General features: G+C 42.3%; 1 protein-coding gene across 2 annotated transcripts in view; it reads right to left on the reverse strand.

Moving 5' to 3' along the window:
- LOC126184626 (SEC14-like protein 1) overlaps nucleotides 1-17574 on the reverse strand; it is a 211154-nt gene extending 193580 nt beyond the window's left edge. For both annotated transcript variants that reach the window (XM_049927098.1, XM_049927105.1), the window contains exon 1: nucleotides 17392-17574. In XM_049927098.1, the coding sequence (XP_049783055.1) occupies nucleotides 17392-17454 (63 nt within the window). In that variant the 5' untranslated portion in view covers nucleotides 17455-17574. The remainder of the gene's footprint in view (nucleotides 1-17391) is intronic.
- Between the last annotated feature and the right edge of the window lie 6325 nt (nucleotides 17575-23899).

Genomic DNA, 23899 nt, shown 5'->3' on the forward strand with positions numbered 1-23899 from the left:
TGAAGCATCGGTCCTTTAAGAGTATTGAGCGCTGTGAACGGCACACACTAACCCAGGAAAGTAACGGCTTACGAGGCGTTGATGAAGAAGCCGTGTGAACATTTCTGGCGAATGGTGGGTAAAACCATATTTCCAAACCAAACGAGCCCTAGGAAAATACATCATCCTGTGCTTAGTTTCCGCCAATCACAGTACGCCGTTTGTCGCATGTAGATGTTTAAATGATTATAACTCACGCTAATAACTGTATCCTTAACACTTTTCGGCATCCACTCAGAAATGACTGTCAGTATTGCGTAAAATAATCATAACCCGACTGGCCGGATGAAGTGAAAGCTTATCACGCCAGGAAAGCTGTAAGATCGCACCCATCTGCACGCTGCAAACGTCATTTCCGATACGCCAACAAGGCATTTGAAGACGCACGGTGGCAAAGAAATGTGTAGCTGTGTCCAGTAATCCATCAAGTCTTAAGTTAACACAAGCTAGCACGTCTGTTCACAAGCGCCTTATCAAAACTTTCCATCATCTGGTCTTTACAGGGGAAAAGTCAACATCCGGCCTCTGATACGTTGCGCAACAACATTGACCATGGACGCGTGTGTACTCGTTGCTCCCAACAGGCTGCTATCAGTTGTTTACATGGCTACAACGACCGCGCTGGTAGCCATTCGCTGCTCTGTTTGTGACAGGCCACGGAGCTTATCGACAGGTCTGCGCGTTTCGAGTCGCTGATACGAGATGTGACGTTTCACACAGCTCCAATGAAAAGGCCCGTCACACACATTTCAACAGCCGACACCAGCACGAGACAGACATGACGCTTTATCTACTTCTTAAACAGCTTCTGCGTGGGCAGAAATGTTTTTAAACAGCGGCGTAGCCCAAGTTGTCAATTTCTGTCAGCACAAAACTGATTTCGCGAATCGAGTCGGGTGCCATTTAAAAACCTAGTGCGTCATGTATCGCGCAGAAAAAAGGCTGCCAGTCTTTCTGTCGTGACGGCCTGTATCGCCTTCAGCCACTGAAACACATGCACTAGTCAAGCTGGCCTCTCTCTCTCTCTCTCTCTCTCTCTCTCTCTCTCTCTCTCTCGCCCACCCCCTACCCCCACGTGGAGCTGCGTTTGAGTAACTTCAAGCTGTTTATAGCCAATAGGAAAATGCTAGGTGCACTATCGCTTTAAGTATTTACTCATCTGCCGTGCCATATAAACTTCTTTGAAAGTACGTTTATTACCGGTGTTGGTTGGTTGGTTCACAAGAAGGGTGAAGGGACGAAACTGCGAGGTCATCGGTCCCTTGTTCCCAGTAAAATAATTACACAACGGAATGAAGAAAAGAAAGGAGACGCACAGCACAATAACAGGAGACTGGAAGAACCAGAAGAACGTCATTACCGGTGTGCTAATAGCACTGGTCCACCAAGTAATACAAATACTACGGCAGGAGCAACCAATTTTTTTCTGCCCTCCTGTTTACCTCATTTATTCATTTTTCACTTTTTTCTCAACCTACTATAGCGTTTTCACTATCCTGATTGACCCACGACAATATCTGCATTATCTGATCTGAAATTATCTCTGCCTGTTAGATGCTCGGCAAATACCACCCCCCCCCCCCCCCCCCCACACACACACAAGAAAAAAACGCCCATCGAAGTTATATACACTGCCAGCCCTGTCATACTAGTGGAGCAGTGTCACGCGTTCAAAGTCAAGCGAAATACGAACTTTGACCGAGACATAACAGTAATTCCCGCTCACAGTTGCTTTGCTGGCATTTACTCTCCGTTTAATGTGTGCTTTTGTACGTCTCGTCTTAATGTAACCACTGGCATTAACTTGTAATGCGTCAGTTATAATCTGACTTACCAAGTATGTTTTATCGTTTACAAAGTATCATTTCTTTATATGGAAGCTTGAAGCACAGTTCAGAATATCAAATGATGTTAAGATCACGCAAATTAGTATGTTATACTCGATACAGTACAGCATAAATAACCTATTAATACCACAATCACTTATTCATAGTCTTTGTCCTTTAGAGCAATTATCTACATTAAATGCAAAAGAAATTGTACATACTCTTTGCAATATTTTAAGGATGCATATTTCTTGAAAACAAAATCAAAGCGCATACAGCGTTTACCAGTATCATTATAAACAAATTATGAAACAGGTAACTGACAGTAGATCACTCTGCTTTCCAGCAAGCAGCTTGTCATAGAAAACAGTTCGGTTTATGGTGTGGCCACTGAGACGAACGCCAATACCGGAAGAATAAGTATTTTTTGCATGACACTGGCGTTACTATTATTGGCCAAGCTGATCGTGTGACCAAGCTGATCAGTTTTATGGCACTCAACAGAATGGTTATCAGTTCCTTCGTCGAATTAGAATGTATGCATCTAGTGAGATAAAGAGTCATTCCTAGTTCGCAATCTCTTTGTGACGATGGTCCATGGACATGTAAGGAGGTGGCCACTCCCACAGGGACGGGACCTGAGGAGAGGGAGAAAGAGAGAGAGAGAGAGAGAGAGAGAGAGAGAGAGAGAGAGAGCTGACCCGTCCCAACCCACGCCAACGCCAAAACTGCCACGTGTGTCATTTTCTCTTTCCACTAGGCACGTAGCAGGCACGGGACGGACTGCATTAATGACGAACCAAAAGTCAAATACACATCTACAGTTATACTCCGCAAGCTGCCGTAGAGTGAACGAAGGAGGGTACAATGTACAAATATTATCGAATTTCTGTCCTCTTTCATTTGCGTATCCTGCGAGAGATGATGACTATGTATGCGTCTGTACGCGCCCTAATCCCTGTTATTTTTATAATCCCGACACGAGATCCACAATTGCGGTCGCGCAGTCTTCCTCCCATTGTGGTATTCTAAAACTACGCAACAGTCTTTACCAGCACCTACGTCATCTTCCTTCTTAGGATTCCCACTGAAATTCAAGCATTTCCCTTACACTTTGTATGGACCATACCGAAATGTTAACGACCCTGGCAGTGAGACCCTGTATTACTCTGTCTCTTGACACGCCTACTTACAAGGGAACCTCCCCATCGCACCCCCTTCAGATTTAGTTATAAGTTGGCACAGTGGATAGGCCTTGAAAAACTGAACACATATCAATCGAGAAAACAGGAAGAAGTTGTATGGAACTATGAAAAAATTAATAAAATATACAAACTGAGTAGCCCATGCGCAACATAGGCAACATTCAGGAGAATCTGAGCTCAGAAGCGTCGTGGTCCCGTGGTTAGCGTGAGTAGCTGCGGAACGAGAGGTCCTTGGTTCAAGTCTTCCCCCGACTGAACATTTTACTTCCTTTATTTTCGCAAAGTTACGATCTGTCTGCTCGTTCATTGACGTCTCTGTTCACTGTAATAAGTTTAGTGTCTGTGTTTTCCGACCGCACCGCAAAACCGTGCGATTAGTAGACAAAAGGGCGTCCCTCTCCAATGGGAACCGAAAACATTTGATCGCAAGGTCATAGGTCAACCGATTCCTCCACAGGAAAACACGTCTGATATATTCTATACGACACTGGTGACGGCATGTGATCGTGTGTCAATTACCAAAGTTCAGGCACTCACACATAATCAACTTCGCTCTCCAAAATTCCAGGGCATGTTCAGATTTGCTTGGACATATGCAGGATTTAACAGTCTACACTCGGAAAAATTTGAAAACGTTAAAAACATATGTTTTGACAGAGCACAGGGAAAACTGCGCAACTGTGAAACAGTTGCATTCATTTGTTGCAGTTTATGTGACAAACTCTTATATTTTCATCACTTTTTTGGGAGTGATTATCACATTCACAAGAAAACCTAAATGTGGCAAGGTAGAAGAATCTTTTTACCCATTCACCAAGTGTACAAGTTAGGTGGGTCGACAACTTATTCCTGTCATGTGACGCACATGCCGTCACCAGTGTCGTATAGAATATATCAGACGTGTTTTCCTGTGGAGGAATCGGTTGACCTATGACCTTGCGATCAAATGTTTTCGGTTCCCATTGGAGAGGCACGTCCTTTTGTCTACTAATCGCACGGTTTGGCGGTGCGGTCGCAAAACACAGACACTAAACTTATTACAGTGAACAGAGACGTCAATGAACGAACGGACAGATCATAACTTCGCGAAAATAAAAAAAGTAAACTTTTCACTCGAGGAAAGACTTGAACCAAGGAGCTCTCGGTCCGCAGCTGCTCACGCTTAGCACGGGACCACGACGTTCCTGAGCTCACACCCTCCTCGATGTTGCCTATCTTCCGCATGGACTACTCAGTTTGTATACTTTGCTTATTTTTTTCATAGTTCCACACAACTACTTCCTGTTTTCTCGATTGATCTGTGTTCAGTTTTTCAAGGCCTATCCACTGTGCCAACTTATAACTAAATCTGAGGGGGGTGCGATGGGGAGGTTGCCTTGTCAGACAAAAGCCAGTACGCAACACTATTTATCGATACATCAAAATGTAGAAGAAAAGTCTGCTACGGCAAGTGCTTGCCTACACGCATATTTCTTCACGTGTTAATAAAACTAGTACAGCCGTGACAACTACGTAGGCGAGAATTAGCTGCTTCAGTTTGCCAGAGCTGGCTTTTTGAGGTGTTGGAGGGAGGTGTGTGCCGTCGGTTGAGAAAGACAACAGGTTCCGCTTCGAAGACCTTGTGAAGCCTGTCAGCGAGTGACTGCGAAAGCGCGTGCTTCCGTTCCGGCCTCGGCTGGCTCTTCCTCGGCTGCACGTGACCGCCAGAAGAGCAGACCCCCAGACTGCAGGCCACGAAACGGCGCCTGGCGCGCTGTCCCCCCACACCCGCTCTCACATCCTGCTCACGGCCTGAGTCACCAGCGAAGGGGAAGGGCAACGGCACTGGCCACTGCACGGCCGGCACCTCGCCACTGCCTATAACGCCTCCACAGCCACACTCGCCTCGAACACGAGACCAGCCCACTGGGAGACAATCAAATGGTTCAAATGGCTCTGAGCACTATGGGACTTAACTTCTGAGGTCATCAGTCCCCTAGAACTTAGAACTAGTTAAACATAACTAACCCAAGGACATCACACACATCCATGCCCGAGGCAGGATTCGAACCTGCGACCGTAGCGGTCGCGCGGTTCCAGACTGGAGCGTCTAGAACCGCTCAGCCACTCCGGCCGGCCTGGGAGACAATCACTCTGCCTGGCATACGGGGCACTGATATCACTTCGCTGCTTTAGTACCGAAACCCAGACGTCGGCTTGGACCTCTGATGTAATGGTCCGGTCTGTGACGTGATACGTGCCCAAACAGAGATATTCCTCGATTTTCGGAAGACGTTCGACACAGTGCCCACTTGGTGTTCCACACCAGACTTAACGAAGCTCCCAGCATACGGATTAGGTTCCCAGATATGCGAGTGGCTCGAAGGCTTCTTACGTTGTCTTCGACGGAGTGTGTTCAGAGACAAGTTTATCGTCAGGAGTGGCCAAGTGAATTCTGTTAGGGGTGCTCTTCTTCTCTATACAGGGCGAGTCAGGGGGAAGGTTCAGGCTTTGAGTGGCGGTAGTGATTTAAAACAAAAAAAAACATATGAACATACGTCCTGTTCTTAACAGTTTCGGAGGAAACTAATGAGAACGATGGGAAACTGGATAATGCAGGCGCTAGTAAATGAAACACTGTGCTTTAATATTGTTTAATTGTGTACATTTCCTCACAAAATTGTTCAACAAGTCGCAGAGTTATTCAAAAAGTCCACCGCCTGCTACAGTGTATTTTGCAGTTCTTTTAGACAGCTGCTGTGTTACTGATCTAAGCTCATTCGTACGGTCCTGTACTTGAGGACACGCATGTAAGATACGAGCGAGACGTTCCTAATTTGTGTCCATTCTACGCTTGTAACTTCGCTCTTAAGCCAACTGCACAAACAGTAATCCAGTGGAGCAAGATCGGGGGACCTCATTAGCCAAGCAATGACTCCACGGCGACCTATCCAACGCCCAGGATACGCCTCACTGAGGTACTGTGTCAACGGCCGTACGGAGTGTATATGTGAAGAGCTGTTGCATTTTCAGTACATTGACCCGTATTGTACACACAACAACTCTGTAGTACACTAGTGTTAGCACTTTAGTGCTGTGACGTGAGGTAAACAACGTGTACATTTGCAGGACTCGTCCCGCACCACGCGCAAGTGAAGAACTCATTGAAGCAGTCAGTACAGATAACAATATGTAGCCTAATGTCGCTTTAGTTACATTCGCATGTGAGTGCTGACGAGCAATGTCGTGCCACCGATTCCCGTGATTTTCAAACAGCTGTAGGTCGGATACGGGTAAGACACGTGCATTTGTCCATTGAACGTTTCCGTGAAGAATCACCAATACTATACCCTCTCAACACACTTACCTTTCCTCCTGAGCCAAACTGTCAGTCTGAAGGACAGGATCAGCAGCAGTCTGCGACTGTTCTCCGATGGCGCTATAGTGTACAGGAAAATGTTGCCGTTGAGTGACTGGAGGAGGATACAGGATGACAGGGTTTCTCCTGGTGTGATGAATGGCAGATTCCTTTTAACACAGAATTGAGTAAGTTAATGCAGACGAGTAGGAAAAACAACACCGTAATATTCGACTACAGCTTTAGCGGTGTCCTGCTTGACACAATCGCGTCGATTACATATCTAGACTAACGTTGCAAAGCAATACGGAATATAAAGTGCATGTAAGGGCGATAGTAAGGAAAGTGAATGGTCGGACTCCGCTTTACTGGGAGAATTTTAGGCAAGTGTAGCTCATCAATAAAGGTGACCGCATATAGAACGCTAGTGCGACCCTTTCTTGAGTTCTGCTAGAGTGTTGGGGTTCTCCACAACGCTGGACTAAAGTAAAATATCTAAACAATTCAGTGGCAAGCCACCAGATTGGTTACAGATCAACATGCGAATATTACGGAGCTGCTCTGTGAGCTCAAATGGGAATCCCTGGAGGGAAGACTACTTTCTTTTCGCGAAGCACTATAGAGCAAATTTAGAGACCCGAAATTCGAAGCTGACTGCAGAAAGACTGTACTGTTGCCGACTTACATTTCGCGTAAGGACCACGAAGATAAGAAAAATTAGTACTCGTACGTAGACATACAGAAAGTATTTTTCCCCTCGCTGTATTTGCGTTGGAACAGGAAACTATGAGACTAAGGGTGCAAAGTATCCTCCGCCATGTTCCATATGTTGGTTTGCGGCATTTGTATGTGTGCGAGGATAACAGAACACTAACAACATTTACTTCGTATTATTATTATTATTATTATTATTATTATTATTATTATTATTATTAGTAGTAGTAGTAGTAGTAGTAGTAGTAGTAGCAGCAGCAGCTTTATTCTAATCTTTCTGGAGAAACTTCATTCTGTCACTATAGCTCTCCCGTCCAAGTATCCGAACTTTTCTTCCGACTTCTTTCCGTTGTTTCAGCACGAATTTATGAGGGTCGAACTCTTCATCCGGTGCCAGTGGCTCAACATCTCCTCCCTTTAAATCCTTCTCGGTGTCAGCAAGCCATCGTACTCTGATGTATCGGGTGCCATTTACGGAATTGATAATTATCTCCGTTAATCGTGATTCACAAAAGCAAAACGAGGATAATGGAATGTAGTCGAATTAAGTCGGGTGATGTTGAGGGTATTAGATTAGGAAATGAGACACTTACAGCAGTAAAGCAGTTTTGCTATTTGGGGAGCAAAATAACTGATGATGGTCGAAGTAGAGAGGATATAAAATGTAGACTGGCAATGGCAAGGAAAGCGTTTCTGAAGAAGAGAAATTTGTTAACATCGAGTATAGATTTAAGTGTCAGGAAGTGATTTCTGAAAGTATTTGTATGGAGTGTAGCCATGTATGGAAGTGAAACATGGACGATAAATAGTTTGGACAAGAAGAGAATAGAAGCTTTCGAAATGTGGTGCTACAGAAGAATGCTGAAGATTAGATGGGTAGATCGCATAACTAATGAGGTACTGAATAGGATTGGGGAGAAGAGGAGTTTGTGGCACAACTTGACCAGAAGAAGGGATCGTTTGGTAGGACATGTTCTGAGGCATCAAGGGATCACCAATTTAGTATTGGAGGGCAGCGTGGAGGGTAAAAATCGTAGGGGGAGACCAAGAGATGAATACACTAAGCAGATTCAGAAGGATGTAGGTTGCAGTAGGTACTGGGAGATGAAGAAGCTTGCACAGGATATAGTAGCATGGAGAGCTGCATCAAACCAGTCTCAGGACTGAAGACCACAACAACAACAACAATCGTGATTCGTCCATTTGTCTTACATACACACAAATTTCGATCAATTTATGTGCAATTAAACTAAATCGTCCCATAGCTGCTTCTATTTCATCTTTTGGAAGGTCGCTGCGATCGTATTCTACATCTACATTTATACTCCGCAAGCCACCCAACGGTGTGTGGCGGAGGGCAGCGTTAGGTTGTGAGTTGGAAAGTCTACGAATGTGATGTAATGAGAATAACAGTGGCCTTCTCAAGGTGATTTTTTACGCATACTGGATTCCGATCAGTGTTTTAAGTCCGCTAACGAATTCTTGGGTCCAAGCAAATAGAAGCTATCGGCCGGGTCAGCATTTCCGTCTCGAGCTCCCACTGTCCTTTCAGGTTACTTTTGCTTATATGACTATTCAAAGCCATCATGTTTTGTGTATCGTTCAAAAGATAAAAAAAAACAAAGCTGTCGTCAAGCCGAAGATTGCTTCCAACGGTGCACTACACTGATGCGACGATAAGTAATGAGATTGCGATACGCACATACACGGATGACGGTAGTATCGCGTACACAAGGTAGAGCAGGGCAGTGCAATGGTGGAGCTATCATTTGTACTCAGGTACTTTCCGACGTGACTGTGGCCGCACGACGGGAATTGACAGACTTTATGGTTCGAGTGCGGCGCAGATCCAACGAGGCCATGGACTCAAGCTGTCAACAAGGCACTGTGCAAGCTGGTTGTGGCTCCATAATGGCGTGGGCTCTGTTTACATGGAATTGACTGGGTGCTCTGGTCCAACTGAACCGATCACTGACTGGAAATGCTTATGTTGGGGTACTTAGAGACAGTCTGCAGGCATTCATGGACTTCACGTTCCATAACATGTCACCAGGCCACAATTGTTCGCCACTGGTTTGAAGAACATTCTCGACAATTCGAGCGAATGATAAGGCCACCCATCGAACATTTATGGGACATAACCGAGAGGTCAGTTCGTGCACAAAATCCTGCACCAGCAACACTTTCGCAGTTATAGAGGGTTATAGAGACAGCATGGCTTAATTTTCTGCCGGAGACTTCCAACGATTTGGTGAGTCCATGCCACGTCGTGTTGCTGCATTGCATTGGGACAAGAAGATCTGGCATGATATAAGGAAACATCCCAAGACTTTTGTCACCTCAGTGTATTTTACTAGGCAGGGACACCTTGCGGACAGTCTGACAAGGCATCCAGGAACGATGAGAAAAACCGTCGAAAAATCTGGAATCAACTAGAGATCCCAGTCGATAGCACTCGCTACTTCGTGAGAATAAAGAGCAGTTGTGTTTCAAAAGAACCATATTTCCTAAATCCACGCAGGTTATCTGTCGATATAGTTTTTTCCCCTCTCGAGATATTTCATAATGTTGGAATATAGAGTATGTTCCAAAAACCTACTACAAATCGATGCCAGTGACGAGGGTATGAAAGCTGGCGCTGAAATTTTTTAGTTTAATATCCACAATCGTGTGCTTCCTGTTATATTTGCACAATGCGTGAGAAATGTCTCTTACGTTACTTAAATGTTTTATTCTGGACTACGCAATTAACTTTGATCAGCATCAGATAAAAAGCTTACTTCAAATCCCACAAGACTTGCTTCAAAATATTCTACTTAAGAAAAAAGGGCCCAAAAACTTCTGACGGGTTATAACTGCACAGATCTGATTGTAACGCAAAGCGCTGATAAGGCCACGCTGTGTGTGTTAGGTACTCAGTTTCCACCCAGCTCGCGAAAAATCGGCACGGACTTCACGCTGGATCTTTCAGGGAATTCAAGGCCTGGAAATATACACGAACTTCCACTTCTGTTTCACTGCAAGGTGTCAGCGGAACGTATTTACTCGCTGGCTAGAGAGCTAGGCACTCAGGGGCTATCAATCGATCGCAGCTGGGCGTAATTAATTACGTGTTCGCGTCGAGAAGCAGGACCTCCTATAGCAAAAATACTATCCACTGGCGAATCGAACGATCGTTTCTCAACATAAACAAAGAGAGCATTTCGAGGTGCTCATTGACGCGCAGTTGAACGCTTAAATGTATGGCACAGCGACCCCGAAGTGCACAAGACGTTATCTGTTTCCTAGACTCTGAAGCTGTATTAAAATAACTGCGGAAATTCCATAACAGCATGAATCTTGCACATTCTGAAATAGTGTTTCTTGCGTGTACGACGTAAACAGAAAATATTGGTCGCGTTAATTGCTGTTTCTTGCACAGTACACCCACTTGGTCAACGATTTTTGCTGATTCAGCTCTGCTAAGAACATTTTTATTTAGCCCAAAACCTAACTACAAAACCCATCATCGATGAAAAATACTGAAACTTGTGTCCGACTATATAAAAAACAAAGTTTTATACAACGTGCTTTTGTGAGATGCTGTCACAACAGCTTCCAGTCAGGTTCAGATTTCCTCGTCAGTAATTCGATCGTTGCCTCCATCCAAAGTTACCGAATCTTACCAGCTCAAGTTTACAAGTAATGAATAATGTCATTCAGTTCCGTATGGTTTAAAACTACGCCCAAACCAGTTTAAATAAATGTCATGTAGGCCTTTAGCTGAGCAGCCTGTATCATAGTACCTCACATTTAAGTCCTGTCTTCAGTTCTTGTCCCCCTACTGCAACGAACCAACGGTTCGTCAACAGAGCTCTCGACTAAGCCGTTCAAGAAACACAAAGACAAATATGAAATGGGAAAATAAGGAACTGTAAACCTATGGTTGAATGCCAAACTGCTGGAGAATTTTAGGCGTCACTTTACTAATGGCTAACGCCACTGAAAAACTCAAATAATTGTTTACTGACCATGCCTCTAACTTGTTTCAGCATAAATCGTTCCGAAATTAATGTTAGAGCCAACACATTGGTCACGGCGCGGACAAATCTCGAAGTCAGAATATAACTAATTGGTATGCGCGTGAATATGAAGTTAATAATATGAAATCAAAATCATTCCGAAACATCTAACTAGATTAGCACCATTCAGATCTAAAAACATGGATTCTGAAATAATTTTTCAAGGAGGCGGTTGGTTCGTTTTGCTTTTGATGTGGTCTATAGTGGGCCTTAAGGAGCACCATTAGTTAATGGGCGGTTCCTTAGTTAACAACCAAAAAGAGATTAACCATTTTAGTACCATGAACCGAAACGATATATTGCTAAGATCCCTATCTCGAACGACCTCTATATCATTACCTGTTTTCTAGGTATAGGTTTTCAAAGTTACCTTACCTGTACACGTAAAATCCAATATGAGGCGCAACAGTTTATGAAGTGAGGTAGCATGGAGGTTATGTAGTAAAGTGTCTCCCCATCGTCATCATCAGAAGGGTTCTCGGAACCCCATGTTGTAGTAGCGAGGTAAATGCAAAATTTTTGTGCGCATAAAATCTGGTGTGAGGTGTAAAATTAGTTTTGCGTTATTTCAATTTCACATAACTAACAAAATTTTGGCGCCCCAAAATTTCTTTTCACATGAGTCACGTCCCCTGTTGTGGCAGGGAAAAGAAGGGAACTAGCGGAAAAATACTCCTATGGAAGCACAAAAAGGGTGAATATGCTCCTGTTTAAAAGACTGACTGAAAATTGGAATGTTAGCTGCCTCATTCTACCTTCCTTAGTACCTTTAAAAACTTTCCTAAAAATTCTGGCATGCGAATGTATCCGCGCTTTTTATGCTGAGACAGGAGACAATCGCAGTGGGAAAGAGACGAAGCAGAAATAATGGAAGTAGTTGGCAGTGGAGGTTGTGGTATAGACAGAGCGAAGGAGACAACGGCACAGAGAAAGAGTGGGACACGGTGATAGTGACAGAACAGGGCAAGAAGAGTGAAGTACCAGTGGAAGAAGAATAATGAGGAGATAGTGGATGTAGGTGAGAGCCAGTGACAATGAGAGACAGAGTCTATGACGATGACAACGAGAAGGGGACCGAGATGAAGACAGTGATATGAGACAGCAGTAGTAGGACAGAACGAAGGAAACCGTGGCTGCAAGACACGAGACAGTGACAAGTAACGGCGCGTTTACACCCGTGCGCCTTGCCGCTAGTCGCCGTTCGGCTGCAGCTCACCCCCCACACGGAAGTAAAGGTGTCCATTGTGAACACAGGTGTGAATGAAATTACTCGCAAAGCACATGCTGAGGAAGAGTGCCTCTACTTGTGTGTTGGGCAACAGTCGCACGGCGATTAGACGCACAGGTGCAAACGCACCTATAGGGAGAGCGAAAGTGCTAGCGGATGGATATGAGAACTGCATGTGACTTAGCGCAATGGCGCCAGTGGTTAGCGCACCTGATTTGGATTCGGGAGGACAACAGTTCAAATTCGCGTCCGGCCATCCTTATTTAGGTTTTCCGTGGTTTCCTTAAATCGTTTCAGGCAAATGCCGGGATGGTTACTTAAAAAGAGCACGGACGATTTCCTTCCCTATCCTTTCCTAATAAGAGCTTGTGCTCCGTCTTTGACCTCGTTGTCGACGGGACGTTAAAAACCAACCTCCTCCTCGATTACTTGTGAGCGAGTTACAGTTAGGGGTGCAACTGGAAATGAGCTGCATGTTAAAAAGATCGCGAATATGTTCGTCGCATGCCAAAATATCTGGGACACTTTTCAGTCTTAAGTCTTTCAAACAGGAGCTTATTCACCTTTTTTGTTCTCCGATAGGAGCATTTTTCCACTGTGGGACAATGACAGAAAACTCGAAGAGCGGCCCAAGGCGTTGCTAGCTAGCTGTTTAATACTCTTTAGAGCCACAACACTTGCCCTGAAGAGGTCATGTCGTTATGCTATAAATGGCGCACGATGAAAACTTTCTCTGGAATTCTGTTGGACAACCATAAAACTATAGAAGCTGAACAAGCTAACAGATTACTTAGAGAGATACAGATTCGCATTTAGTTTGGTTCAAGCTTTCCATAGCTAACTACGCTTGATGTACGAATTTAAAGTTGTCATCGGCAGCGCAGTGCTGCATAAAGTAAGGGAAAATATTCCCCTCCGGCTGAGTCATCTCCACGGTGTCCCTCGCCGCCTGCGGCGCCAACCCCTGCGTTCTCAGTTGTAAATGGCGAGGGGACGAAACGGAGATTGAAGACTGTGATACGAGCAGTGAAGTTCTCTGCAGTAGATACACTGGTAGAACAGATCCCAGACGAATACACCAGGAATATTTTTACCGACGTTCAGTCGGTCAGGTGTCACATACTTGCGGTATTCAATGTACCAGAGACTTTAAACGCAGGACAAACAATTCTATTGCATCCCCATTTACGCCGATTTAAATCCTATTTGCGTAAGTGCACTGAAAGAGTTACCATGTACCAAACGAAAAATCATGATAATAAAAGTGGACAGAATGGCACAGTCATTAGTGATAACACGAGCAATCGTCTTAAAACAGAACCCTTCCAGTAGTCAGATATTTCTTTCTGAATTACGTGAAATGATAGGCTTCCTTGTATCGGGTTTACTAGTACTAACAGAGCCAATAAATACAGGCAGGAAAAACTAGTGGTAGAGGGGGCTGGATGGAGCGATGTAACAACCCCCTCCTCCCCTCCCCCAAAAAAGACTGATGGCCGATGTAAATAGATTAACAATATTTTATTGTAATTTTAATTAAAATCCTCAGCATTTGTGTCACGTTAAATGAAAATAGTCCTGATTCCACGCCTTTGAGAAAATTGTCTCTATAGACTTGTGCTTTTAAAAAATATTCATATGGCACGACTTACTTCGTCGCCGCAAAGTCGATTTCCACATTACTGAAAGTAACCACGTCGTTACCAATCGCTAACGACGTGTGTGCGGTAACTGTAGGATCCGCGTTTATTTCTAGTGTAAGGCCACGGCTGAAGAAGCACCGTATTTCTGCCGACCCGCTTGTGTACATTGTTCACAATTAACGGCTTGATCGGGCAGTAATTGCAGCCGCGTTGTGCGACTGACATAGTGATTAATGACGTTTTGTGTTCGATTTTTCTGGAGAAAAACGTACCCATTAATAGGAGATTTAAAAAAGGTACGAGTGTATCAGCTCAATGACGATAAATTTTGCAGAGTAGTTAAAGTAATTTTAAATCTAGCGTCAAAATTATTATATTTACATTTTACTAATAGTTGCTCCTCAATGGACACATACAGTCCAGATGTCAGTATCAATTATGGCATTACATTCTGTTCGGTCTTGTCCGTTAACTCGTTGGTCTGTAATCGGTTGTTGGATCTGGCTTTCGCTTCCATTTGTAGGCGCTTACATTGCAGTCGTGATGTTTCCCTCACGTTGTTCGACGGTTCCCCAAAATCGGGATGGGAGGATTGTAGATCCAATGTTGATGCAGCCTTATGTTAATGTCATCACTCGCATGGAAAGGCCTTTACTTTGCGACTGCCTAACTTCGCGCACTTTCGCTATACGGGCAACTGTTGACTTTACCGACAAACCAACATTTACGCTGCAGATATGGCGATACTCTAAGCAAAGGCGCAACTCTAGCACGGGTCACAAAACCGCCACTTTTGATGACCATGGGGCAAGTTTTCAAATTTAAAGTAACAGATGAGCCAGTGAGATTATGTATCAAGTAATGTTACGGGTTTATCACATAACACAAGAAAAACGTTGCAGAAATATGAACCCATTCACCCACACTCTAGTCTGTGGAGTCAATGATTTCCACCGCCTGAAATTCCGAATAATTCCATCTCTAGAACAAGTCGCTTCGCGAATTTTATTCTACCCCACTTATCTTACTTCGCCACAATTTAACGTCAACTGCGAATGTGTTTTAGCTACTAGCAAGTGGCAAAGGCTTTCGTAAATTAAAACTAGATATTTCAGTCAATGACAGGAAAAACACATATTCGGCTTACAGTACACCAAATGGTTCAAATGGCTCTGAGCACTATGCGACTTAACTTCTGAGGTCATCAGTCGCCTAGAACTTAGAACTACTTACATCTAACTAACCTAAGGATATCACACACATCCATGCCCGAGGCAGGATTCGAACCTGCGACCGTAGCGGCCGCTCGGTTCCAGACTGTAGCGCCTAGTACACCAAATTCACAATATTTTTTTTACTACAATTGTCTTATTTAGTTGGCATAATACAATTACGGATGAGTATGCGTCATCTCTCTCATTAGGTGATAAAATGTATGATAAGAGGGCACATCGTCACTATAACGTGTGTTCATCCTCCAAAAGTAATGGTGAACCTCACGGTCATGTCATTTTTTGGTCCACCAGTTTACGTGCTTTCTTCACTGGGCAGCAATTCACTGGCCAACTGAAATGTACACCTCTTGCTACGCTATGCACGTTTATTACAGATGAAGTTATCTTCCACACAACGTACTGGAATCGCACAAAAAAAAGTTATGCTGCGATGTCAAAGTGGAACAGTGCTCAATATCTATAAATCTTACTGCAATTAAATACAACAGGACTACGCCGTAAAGCCTGCATCATTGCTGAAATAGAAATTACACATTAAAAAAGTAAAACAAAAATACAGTTTTTTCTTGTACCACACATACACCGAAAAATGCCTTGGCGGCAAAGTGTGCTCGCTGTCATGTTTAGACATTGCAAATGTTGCACTAATCGAATGAAAGCTTTGCAAAAAGCTTAAAAATCTGGTTTCCCACCATTTGTGTGGACTGTCTGTTTAAAGCCATAGTATACAACGAACAAGGAACCAACTGTTTTTCACCGCATAAAAAATTGCCACAAAACATGAGACACCTACAATTGAAGGAAAACAGTGAAATAGGGGGAGGGGACTAACAGTATGTCGAGTTGATCCCCAGAACTTACAGTGAGTACGATCAAACTGTTGACATAATATTCTCGGCTTAGTCTGGAGAGTAGTCGCGGACGTAGGATAAAGAGTCCGAAAACAGACGACAAACAAAAAATATTAATGGTCAAATTAAGATTTCCTGTAGGGAAAACTTAAACCTGTCAATTACTTATTTCGAAGGATGCTCACACAGCTAGCAATGGTTTTGGTTGTATCTTACACCTAATGATAGATCCCCAGACTTCCAGTGGATACTGGCCTACTCTTTCTTCCGCATTCGTAGGAGTTCCATATTTTCGCAACCCTACAGCGACTTGAATCATTGTTCCGATGAGACAATGGTCGTACGTTTCGTCCGACAGTAAGTCAGCAGCTGGACCTAGGAAATGTACATTATATTAAATACTGCAATACAGAATTAATGAAATTTTACACTGAAAAATATAGCAGAACTGTTACTAATGGTATAGACATTACGGAATTAACAGGATCTAATGCCTCTGGCAAATGCGATCTAAATCAACGAGAAATAACAGACTACAGTAAATTGTAAAGTAAACAAAAGCGACGTGTGGAAGCTGTAACAGCTGTGATAATCCTTTAAATATTCATATGATAAATTCCAGTAAACACAAGTCACTTCCAAACCGAATATGTAATGACAGATTTGTGACCTACTGGATAAAACCTACACGCAGTGAAACTATAACATTTGTTGATTTTCACCTTTGTTATCAACAAACACACCGTAGTTGGAACATTCATACATTAGATGAATTTGGTTCAAACAAGTAAAGCAAATAATTAAGTTGTACAACATGAGCTTTAAATCTATCTGAAGTTACCTCAGTGCATAATACTATGATAACTTCATTTCTCAGAAACATCTTCAGACGACAGTGTAGAAAGTGTCATCTGTTTGCGCTAGAAAGCAGATTCTAGTGTTGACAACATCTGAGTGGATAACAGATAGTTTTTGTATGCATAGACATGTGGTCACAGGTATCACAAAATAAAGAATATCACAAACATCGAATACAGCCACAACTGTCACTCTCAGACCCACACCTAGCGAGATGTTGACAATCGTACCTGACATGCTAGCTTCCCATGCAGAACACACTGTAGATATAGTCATAATTACTGACTGCAGGTAAACTGCAGGTAACAATGGTTTTCCAGACACCATTTACTTTTTCATTACAAGCATAATAGTGGATGCCAAATAGAAACAATTTGACACATAGAGTGCTTACCGCCATCACAAGTTCAAACGGATATTTGTAGACGCGCACGGGTGACTGGTACTTCTGAACCATTTTGAAGTCAACTGCTATGAACTTGCGTCAAGGAATCATAAATAAATACAACATAGCATCAGACAACGCACTCTCCTCAACCACTGGTAGCAGACTACAAGGAGAAGGTCTGCGTAACTAAAGCTGTCAAAGATTATAATTCAATACACTACCGTAAGCAACTCTCATATCGATACTCAATGATCGATCTTTACGAATCTCGACAGTGTTACACATTGCATCGAAATACAAAGCCTTATCGATACAAGCTATATGCCATGGTATTTGGTAAACAGTAAACACTAAACAGGACACCGAAAGTAGACAGCACTACAACAGTTTATCGCAAATATCCGTGCTTTGTAATTTGAAAACAGATGATTATTTAGTAATAATATCTTTTAAGTTGTGCGCCCCGCTATCTCAGTATACACAAGTTTTTCCAAAGCGACAGCCGTGTGATTCTAAGACACCTTAGTTATAATGACTAGTAGTAACGTTTGTTATTGATTACATAAAGGGTAAATACGTGTAAACTCGAGGAAACGATATGTGCGGCTGAAGGAGGGTGGGTCATTTTGGAATTACAAGACGTTTATTGTGACCAGGACGTTCATACGTATTCGTTCTCGAGACTGGAGATTAACAAGAACGTTATAATTGAGCCTGCCTCCCATTTTCAGAACTATACGAATGTCGTCTTCTCCACGAACTACACAGCACACTATTATTCTCATCGGGATCACACAAACTTCGCTTAGACAAGCAATAGACACACCTTATTTAAGGGTGTAATCGTTAGATATTTAACGAATGCCCGAACACCACCCAGGCTAACTAACAATTAAAAAACAGTGACAAACGTCATTTGAAAATGATGCAGTAATTAAAAGTTCGTTACTGCTTTTGTCAATACAGATTTAGACACTGATGCCAATAATGGCTTGTAACCATACAGGGATACTGATCACCATCAGGGGTCTTGAAAATTTTTGTTTCTTTGTTATATAAGAGCTATTTGAGTAACTTATGTTTCAATAATATCTGTAATTAGCAAATGATACAAGTGTAATAAAGTCAAATATCACGATATCAACATATTTCTGAGAAGCAGTCAAAGACTAAAACATAATATTCATGATTCTGTTGGGTTTGTGAAACCCTGACAAGCTTTATCATGGCATTGGAAAAGCAGACAGCTTGTGAAAGCATCGCTCATCTGGCATATGAAATAACATTTAATGTTGTCAGCACTGATAACAGCATTTTGATTGGTACTCTGGCCACTCAGTGCTACAAGTCACACAATTTTCTTTTCTTTCATTTTCAGAAATACGGTATCATACTTTCTTCCCACAAAAAACATCTTTTATGTATCGAAACAAATCATTGCATTACAACGATATACATATGACCACATATACAAACAAAAACTCATGAACATCAGTAAAACTAAAAATTCTGCGGTTTTCTTATCAGCTGTAAACGTATTGTCCCCTGCAGTATTTTATGTTTCAGGTTTCACTGTATTCACAAAGGACATGCTTGATGATGTATCACACTGCCTCAACTTTTTCTAGCATTTTAGCATCATCAGTTTTAACACTAACTTTCTTGTGCTGTAGAGGATTTCATAGTCAAATATATTCTTCCTTGGTTTTGTTGATCTGTTCCTTATGATGTAGAAATTGTCAGAACTGTGTTTACCAGTACGTATCAGATGTATAACATGTAACCAGCTTATTATTATGGGCAGAATCATTTGCCACTGTTAGATCAACAAATTCAGCTCATATTACCGTATCTCTTAGTACTCCGTCTGCAGTGTGTCATGTCAAGTTGGGAACTCCCTGTGTGAAATCCACGTTCTTCCTTTATAAGTATTCAGCCAACATCTTCCTTGACACAGTTAAGTATCATTCTTTTCTAGAGAAGCAGAAGTGCCCAAAGTTTGTTAGATCTGAAGCATCAAACCATAGTTTAGTAAGATTACAACATCAACTTTGCACAATATTTGAAGCATTTGGTTTGGGCCAGGGTTCAGTTTTTGATTGTAAGCCCAATTGTTTATATTTGTTTGGTTTAAGTTATAGCTCATCTTGTTTCACAGCAATGCTACTTTGCATTAAAAGACTATGGTTATCGCCATAGGGAAGTTAACAAACGCACATATTTACAATTCAATAGTCAGTTAGACTACTGGAAGCAAAGAATATCTGTGTTAACGCATCTCAGGTGGATGTCAGAGAGGGTACTATGTCAGAGGTTGTAGATTTGTAAGGTTTTTTAACTGGTTCACAGTCTGCAGTCCCCACAAAGCCCAGAGCCTCCCCCCCCCCCCCTCCCCTCCCCAACCCTCTGTCGTACGGAGTGCTGTCGAAGGTGTTCAGAATGTAATCCTGCAAGTGCTGCTTTGAGCAGTGGGGCAGCCGAAATGAGCACTGTTCAGTGTCTGAGCGCAAGTTGTGGACAAAGCTTGCGGTAATGTTTGTTGGTTGGTGCAGTACAGTGAACAAGGTCGAGACTTGTCCTGCTTGTTTGCCACAGTGTCTGGTGAGTGTGAATGGGTCATAATTGAGGACTCAAGCTGGTTTCAAACAGCAAATGGAGACTTAGAGGGTTGTTGTGCAGTAAAATAGTAAATGTAATTGGATAGATGAAAAATCTATTCACCAAGCAGCAGCAGAACACATGCATAAAAGAAGGTTATAATCAGGCAAGTTTTCAGAGCCATTGGCTACTTTCTCAGGCAGATTGGTTGAGGAAGAAGGAAGAGGGATGAAGGAAAAGGACATCTAGGAAAAGGGGGTAGTAGTAAGGCTCTCCTGACCTGGGGTTCTGGAAGAATTTCCCAAAATCTACCCCTTTTCCTAGACCTCTCCAGTCCTTTTCCTTCACCCCTCTTACTTCCTCCTCAACCTTTCTGCCTGAGGAGGGTGCCACTGGCTCCAAAAGCTTGCCTAATTATAACCTTCTTTCATGTGTGTGTTCTGCTGCTGTTTGATGAGTAGATTTTTTATCTATCCAGTTACATTATTTTGTCAATCAATCGATTTCATTGTTAAAATAATAAATGTGTTGTCTCCCCTTTGGAAAACTGTATGTGGTCCAAAATATGGGGGCTGCAGTGCTCTCCGTATGGCGTTGTTTCTTAACATAACACAGTCACAATGTGTGAAGACGTTTTGCATGAAAACTTTTGGTAGGGTGTGTGATGTAGTGGTGGTTTGTGGACCGTTTTTTTTTTTTATTTTCATACTATGCTGACTAGTTCTGGTAACTCTGAAGCATTCGGTGGTTCAACAAATTCTGCTGGGAGATGTAAAGGTTTAACATAGAAGACTTTGGCTAGTGCTTCCTGCAAGTTCTCTTTGAAGGTACTGTGTACATCCAAAAACACCTAAAGAAGTCTGTCACACCTTGTCTCCATGGCATATTAAAGCTGCCTCCAGAGTGCAATGACCCTGCTCTGCCAACCTGTTGCTTTGGGGGTACTAAATGGTAGTGCAAAAGCACATGATGCCATGAAGCCAGCAGAGTTCCATGAGAGGGCCAATTCAGATTGATAGCTCTGGTCAGTGTCAATTGCACCCAGGCAACAAAATCTAGAAATTCACAACAGTAAGAATGCTTTAGCTGTTGATTCTCCGGTAGTGTCAGCCAGTGTGCTGCCTCCACCCAGCATGTCAAACAGTCAATTATTGACAGAATGTATTTATAACAATTTGACTCCAGAATGGGCCCGAGCAGGTGTATGTGAACAAGTTCCAGTCTGTAAATGTTTTTTAAATTACCGCTACCAGTCACAAACTTTGTTGGCTACTGCATTACTTATTTATTTAGCAACATGTTTCGAGGGAAAACCTCATTTTCAGGCTAAATGGCATTACGAAAACAATTTTACCATAAGGTCATACTGATGTTACATAGTCTTTTCGTAAATGCTGTGGTTATCTGTGTTCTTCTGATGTGGCAGACTCGCTGTGATGCGCTGAGGTGTTTCCATTTCTGTGGCTCTCTTCGCTTTCTTGGTCACTGTTCACAAATTTTCACTAACGTAACAGTAAGTTGTAAACACAAAACAAATCTGTAGTGCTTTATCAGTGCTTTGGAATGTGTACTAATTTACAGCTTATATGCATGTGCTTTCTTGAGATGGCTTTCATTAAATCGAAAAAGTTATCATACTTTTCTGGAGTAAAGTGACATTTTAGAATGTCTTCATCTGGATCTTGATAAATGTTTTCCTTGCACTTATTTTCACTTGAACTGTCTCTTAAAAAGTACAATCTCTGGCTCTGCAAGTTAAATCAACAACACACATGATAGTTTGGTGTTGATATGCGAAAACAGCTCTAAACATTTTTGATCACTGTATAACAAATATTAACTAAAATTTATCCATAACGTAGATTAATACAGTTAGAAGAATATGGCATTTTCACATTGGCAAACATTTCAGAATTATATTCAAGCCAATCAACAAGATCTTCATCCATTTTTTCCCTGTATTTATAACCCTTCCAGCTGAAATCTATCTTGATGAAATTTGGTTTCAGGTAGGTAGAAATTTATTGAGAGTGGAATGAAAGCACACTCTACACTCTTGTAACTACTAACACTCTAGTAACTAAACAAGGTAGTTATTTATTTGTAACATTAGTGTTTTGTGGAAGGCAGCTCACATACACTTGACACAAACACAACACATCCATGATTTGCAAGAAAATCTGGTTAGGAAACCAGCAATAAAAAATTTGCCATTTCTATAAGGTCAGTGCATCAGTTCTATTGATAGGGCACTTACTTTCTGTATCAAAAGATTATGTTACTATGGAATAAATGACCACATGCCAATTCATAAATGTACCTCTTTAGAAATAACCCTCCAGGTGCCCCATTCTTCTTTGAAAATGTTCTGAACGTATGATATAGCTTTATGTTCCAAATGCCCTAACTTTGCTTCTCATCTTCAGCTACAGTACTACTTTGAATCTGTCACTGCATTCTTCTAAAATCAAAGTAAATCAGTATAAAAAGATAAAAATGACCACAAAACAACACATTAAATTGGTAGGAAGTCCACAAAAATAATTTAGAAATTTGACATTACTATATCTGGAAAAGCACACTGAATGCAATATATATGATTGTTATAAATGCATCCTGCAGAATATAACAAGTAACAGTATTGTACAGCATTAGAAAAGCAATAAAATCATAGCCTCTGTGTAGCATGGAAACAAGTGAAGTACTCAACTATAAAAAATAATATAAATCACAACATGTAAGAAACAAAATGTTCACTGAGAAAGAGTTTTAAAATTATATGACATCTTGTACACCATAATGAAACACTAACTAACCAACCAACCATCTCCTTAGTTCTATGTTTAGCTGTCTGGATGCTGGATACCAATTTTGTACACCAGTATTTGCTCTCTGGTACTGTGATGGGTTTCACCTTAGTATGGGCCCTCGAATTAACAGTTTGAAAGACAACATTGACGGTATTCTGTAAGAGACCATAAAACATTATTTCAACTCCATTGCCCACACTCTTTCAAAAGTTATTTAATGTGACAACAATTCCAACAAAACTAAAAGTCAAAAGGAAATGTGCCCAATGTTACATAAACTAAGGGAAAGGCAACCACAATAGCAGACAGTTGTGTGGCACTAGAAACACACAACAGAAACAGTACTGTGTGTTCCTATGTGCCACACATCAGTTCACTTGTAGATGAGTGGTGGCCTTTCCCTATTTTACATATTATTTCATACAGAAATTTCCAGTGCATTATAGGTGTCCAGATTCAGACCCCTATGGTTTTCAGAGTTGATCCAGTAAGGGTGGCGTGAGAAGGATCCGTTAATGCTCGAGAGTGTCAAGGAAATATCATTCACAACAAAACATTTATTTATCAGAAGTAAAGTATTGTCTTCCGCAGGTGCTGGCAGCTCCATTTGGCCAACCGAGTGCAGATCCAGTCAGCAGAAGTGAGCGTGCATCACCAGCAACTCTGCTGTGTCGTGGAAGCCTCGTATGGCAGCCGTTACATCATGGGTCAGTCGATGGTCCACAGGTGCTGGCAGGTGTGGCACTCCCTGGAAGTGGTGGACAGCAGCCTATGTGGACTGATCTTCAAAGTGATATTGTTGAACATGTGCACCTGGGAGACTTGCCCTCTATCCCAGTCTGAAGTACTCTTTGACAGAGGCCGGCAGCATCAGTGTTGGCTGCAGGAATGGAGCAGGCAGCAGCAGGGCTCCCCCTCATGATGGCAGACAGTGTACAGCTTACTGGGCCTGTTGGTCAAGCCTCCAGCACACCAGCAGATTTTTAGGGATTAGGGGTTGGGGTTGGGTTGTTTGGGGAAGGAGACCAGACAGCAAGGTCATAGATCTCATCGGATTAGGGAAGGATGGCGAAGGAAGTCGGCCGTGCCCTTTCAAAGGAACCATC

This window comes from Schistocerca cancellata, chromosome 1, assembly GCF_023864275.1.
Source record: "Schistocerca cancellata isolate TAMUIC-IGC-003103 chromosome 1, iqSchCanc2.1, whole genome shotgun sequence".
Classification (NCBI taxonomy): domain Eukaryota; kingdom Metazoa; phylum Arthropoda; class Insecta; order Orthoptera; family Acrididae; genus Schistocerca; species Schistocerca cancellata.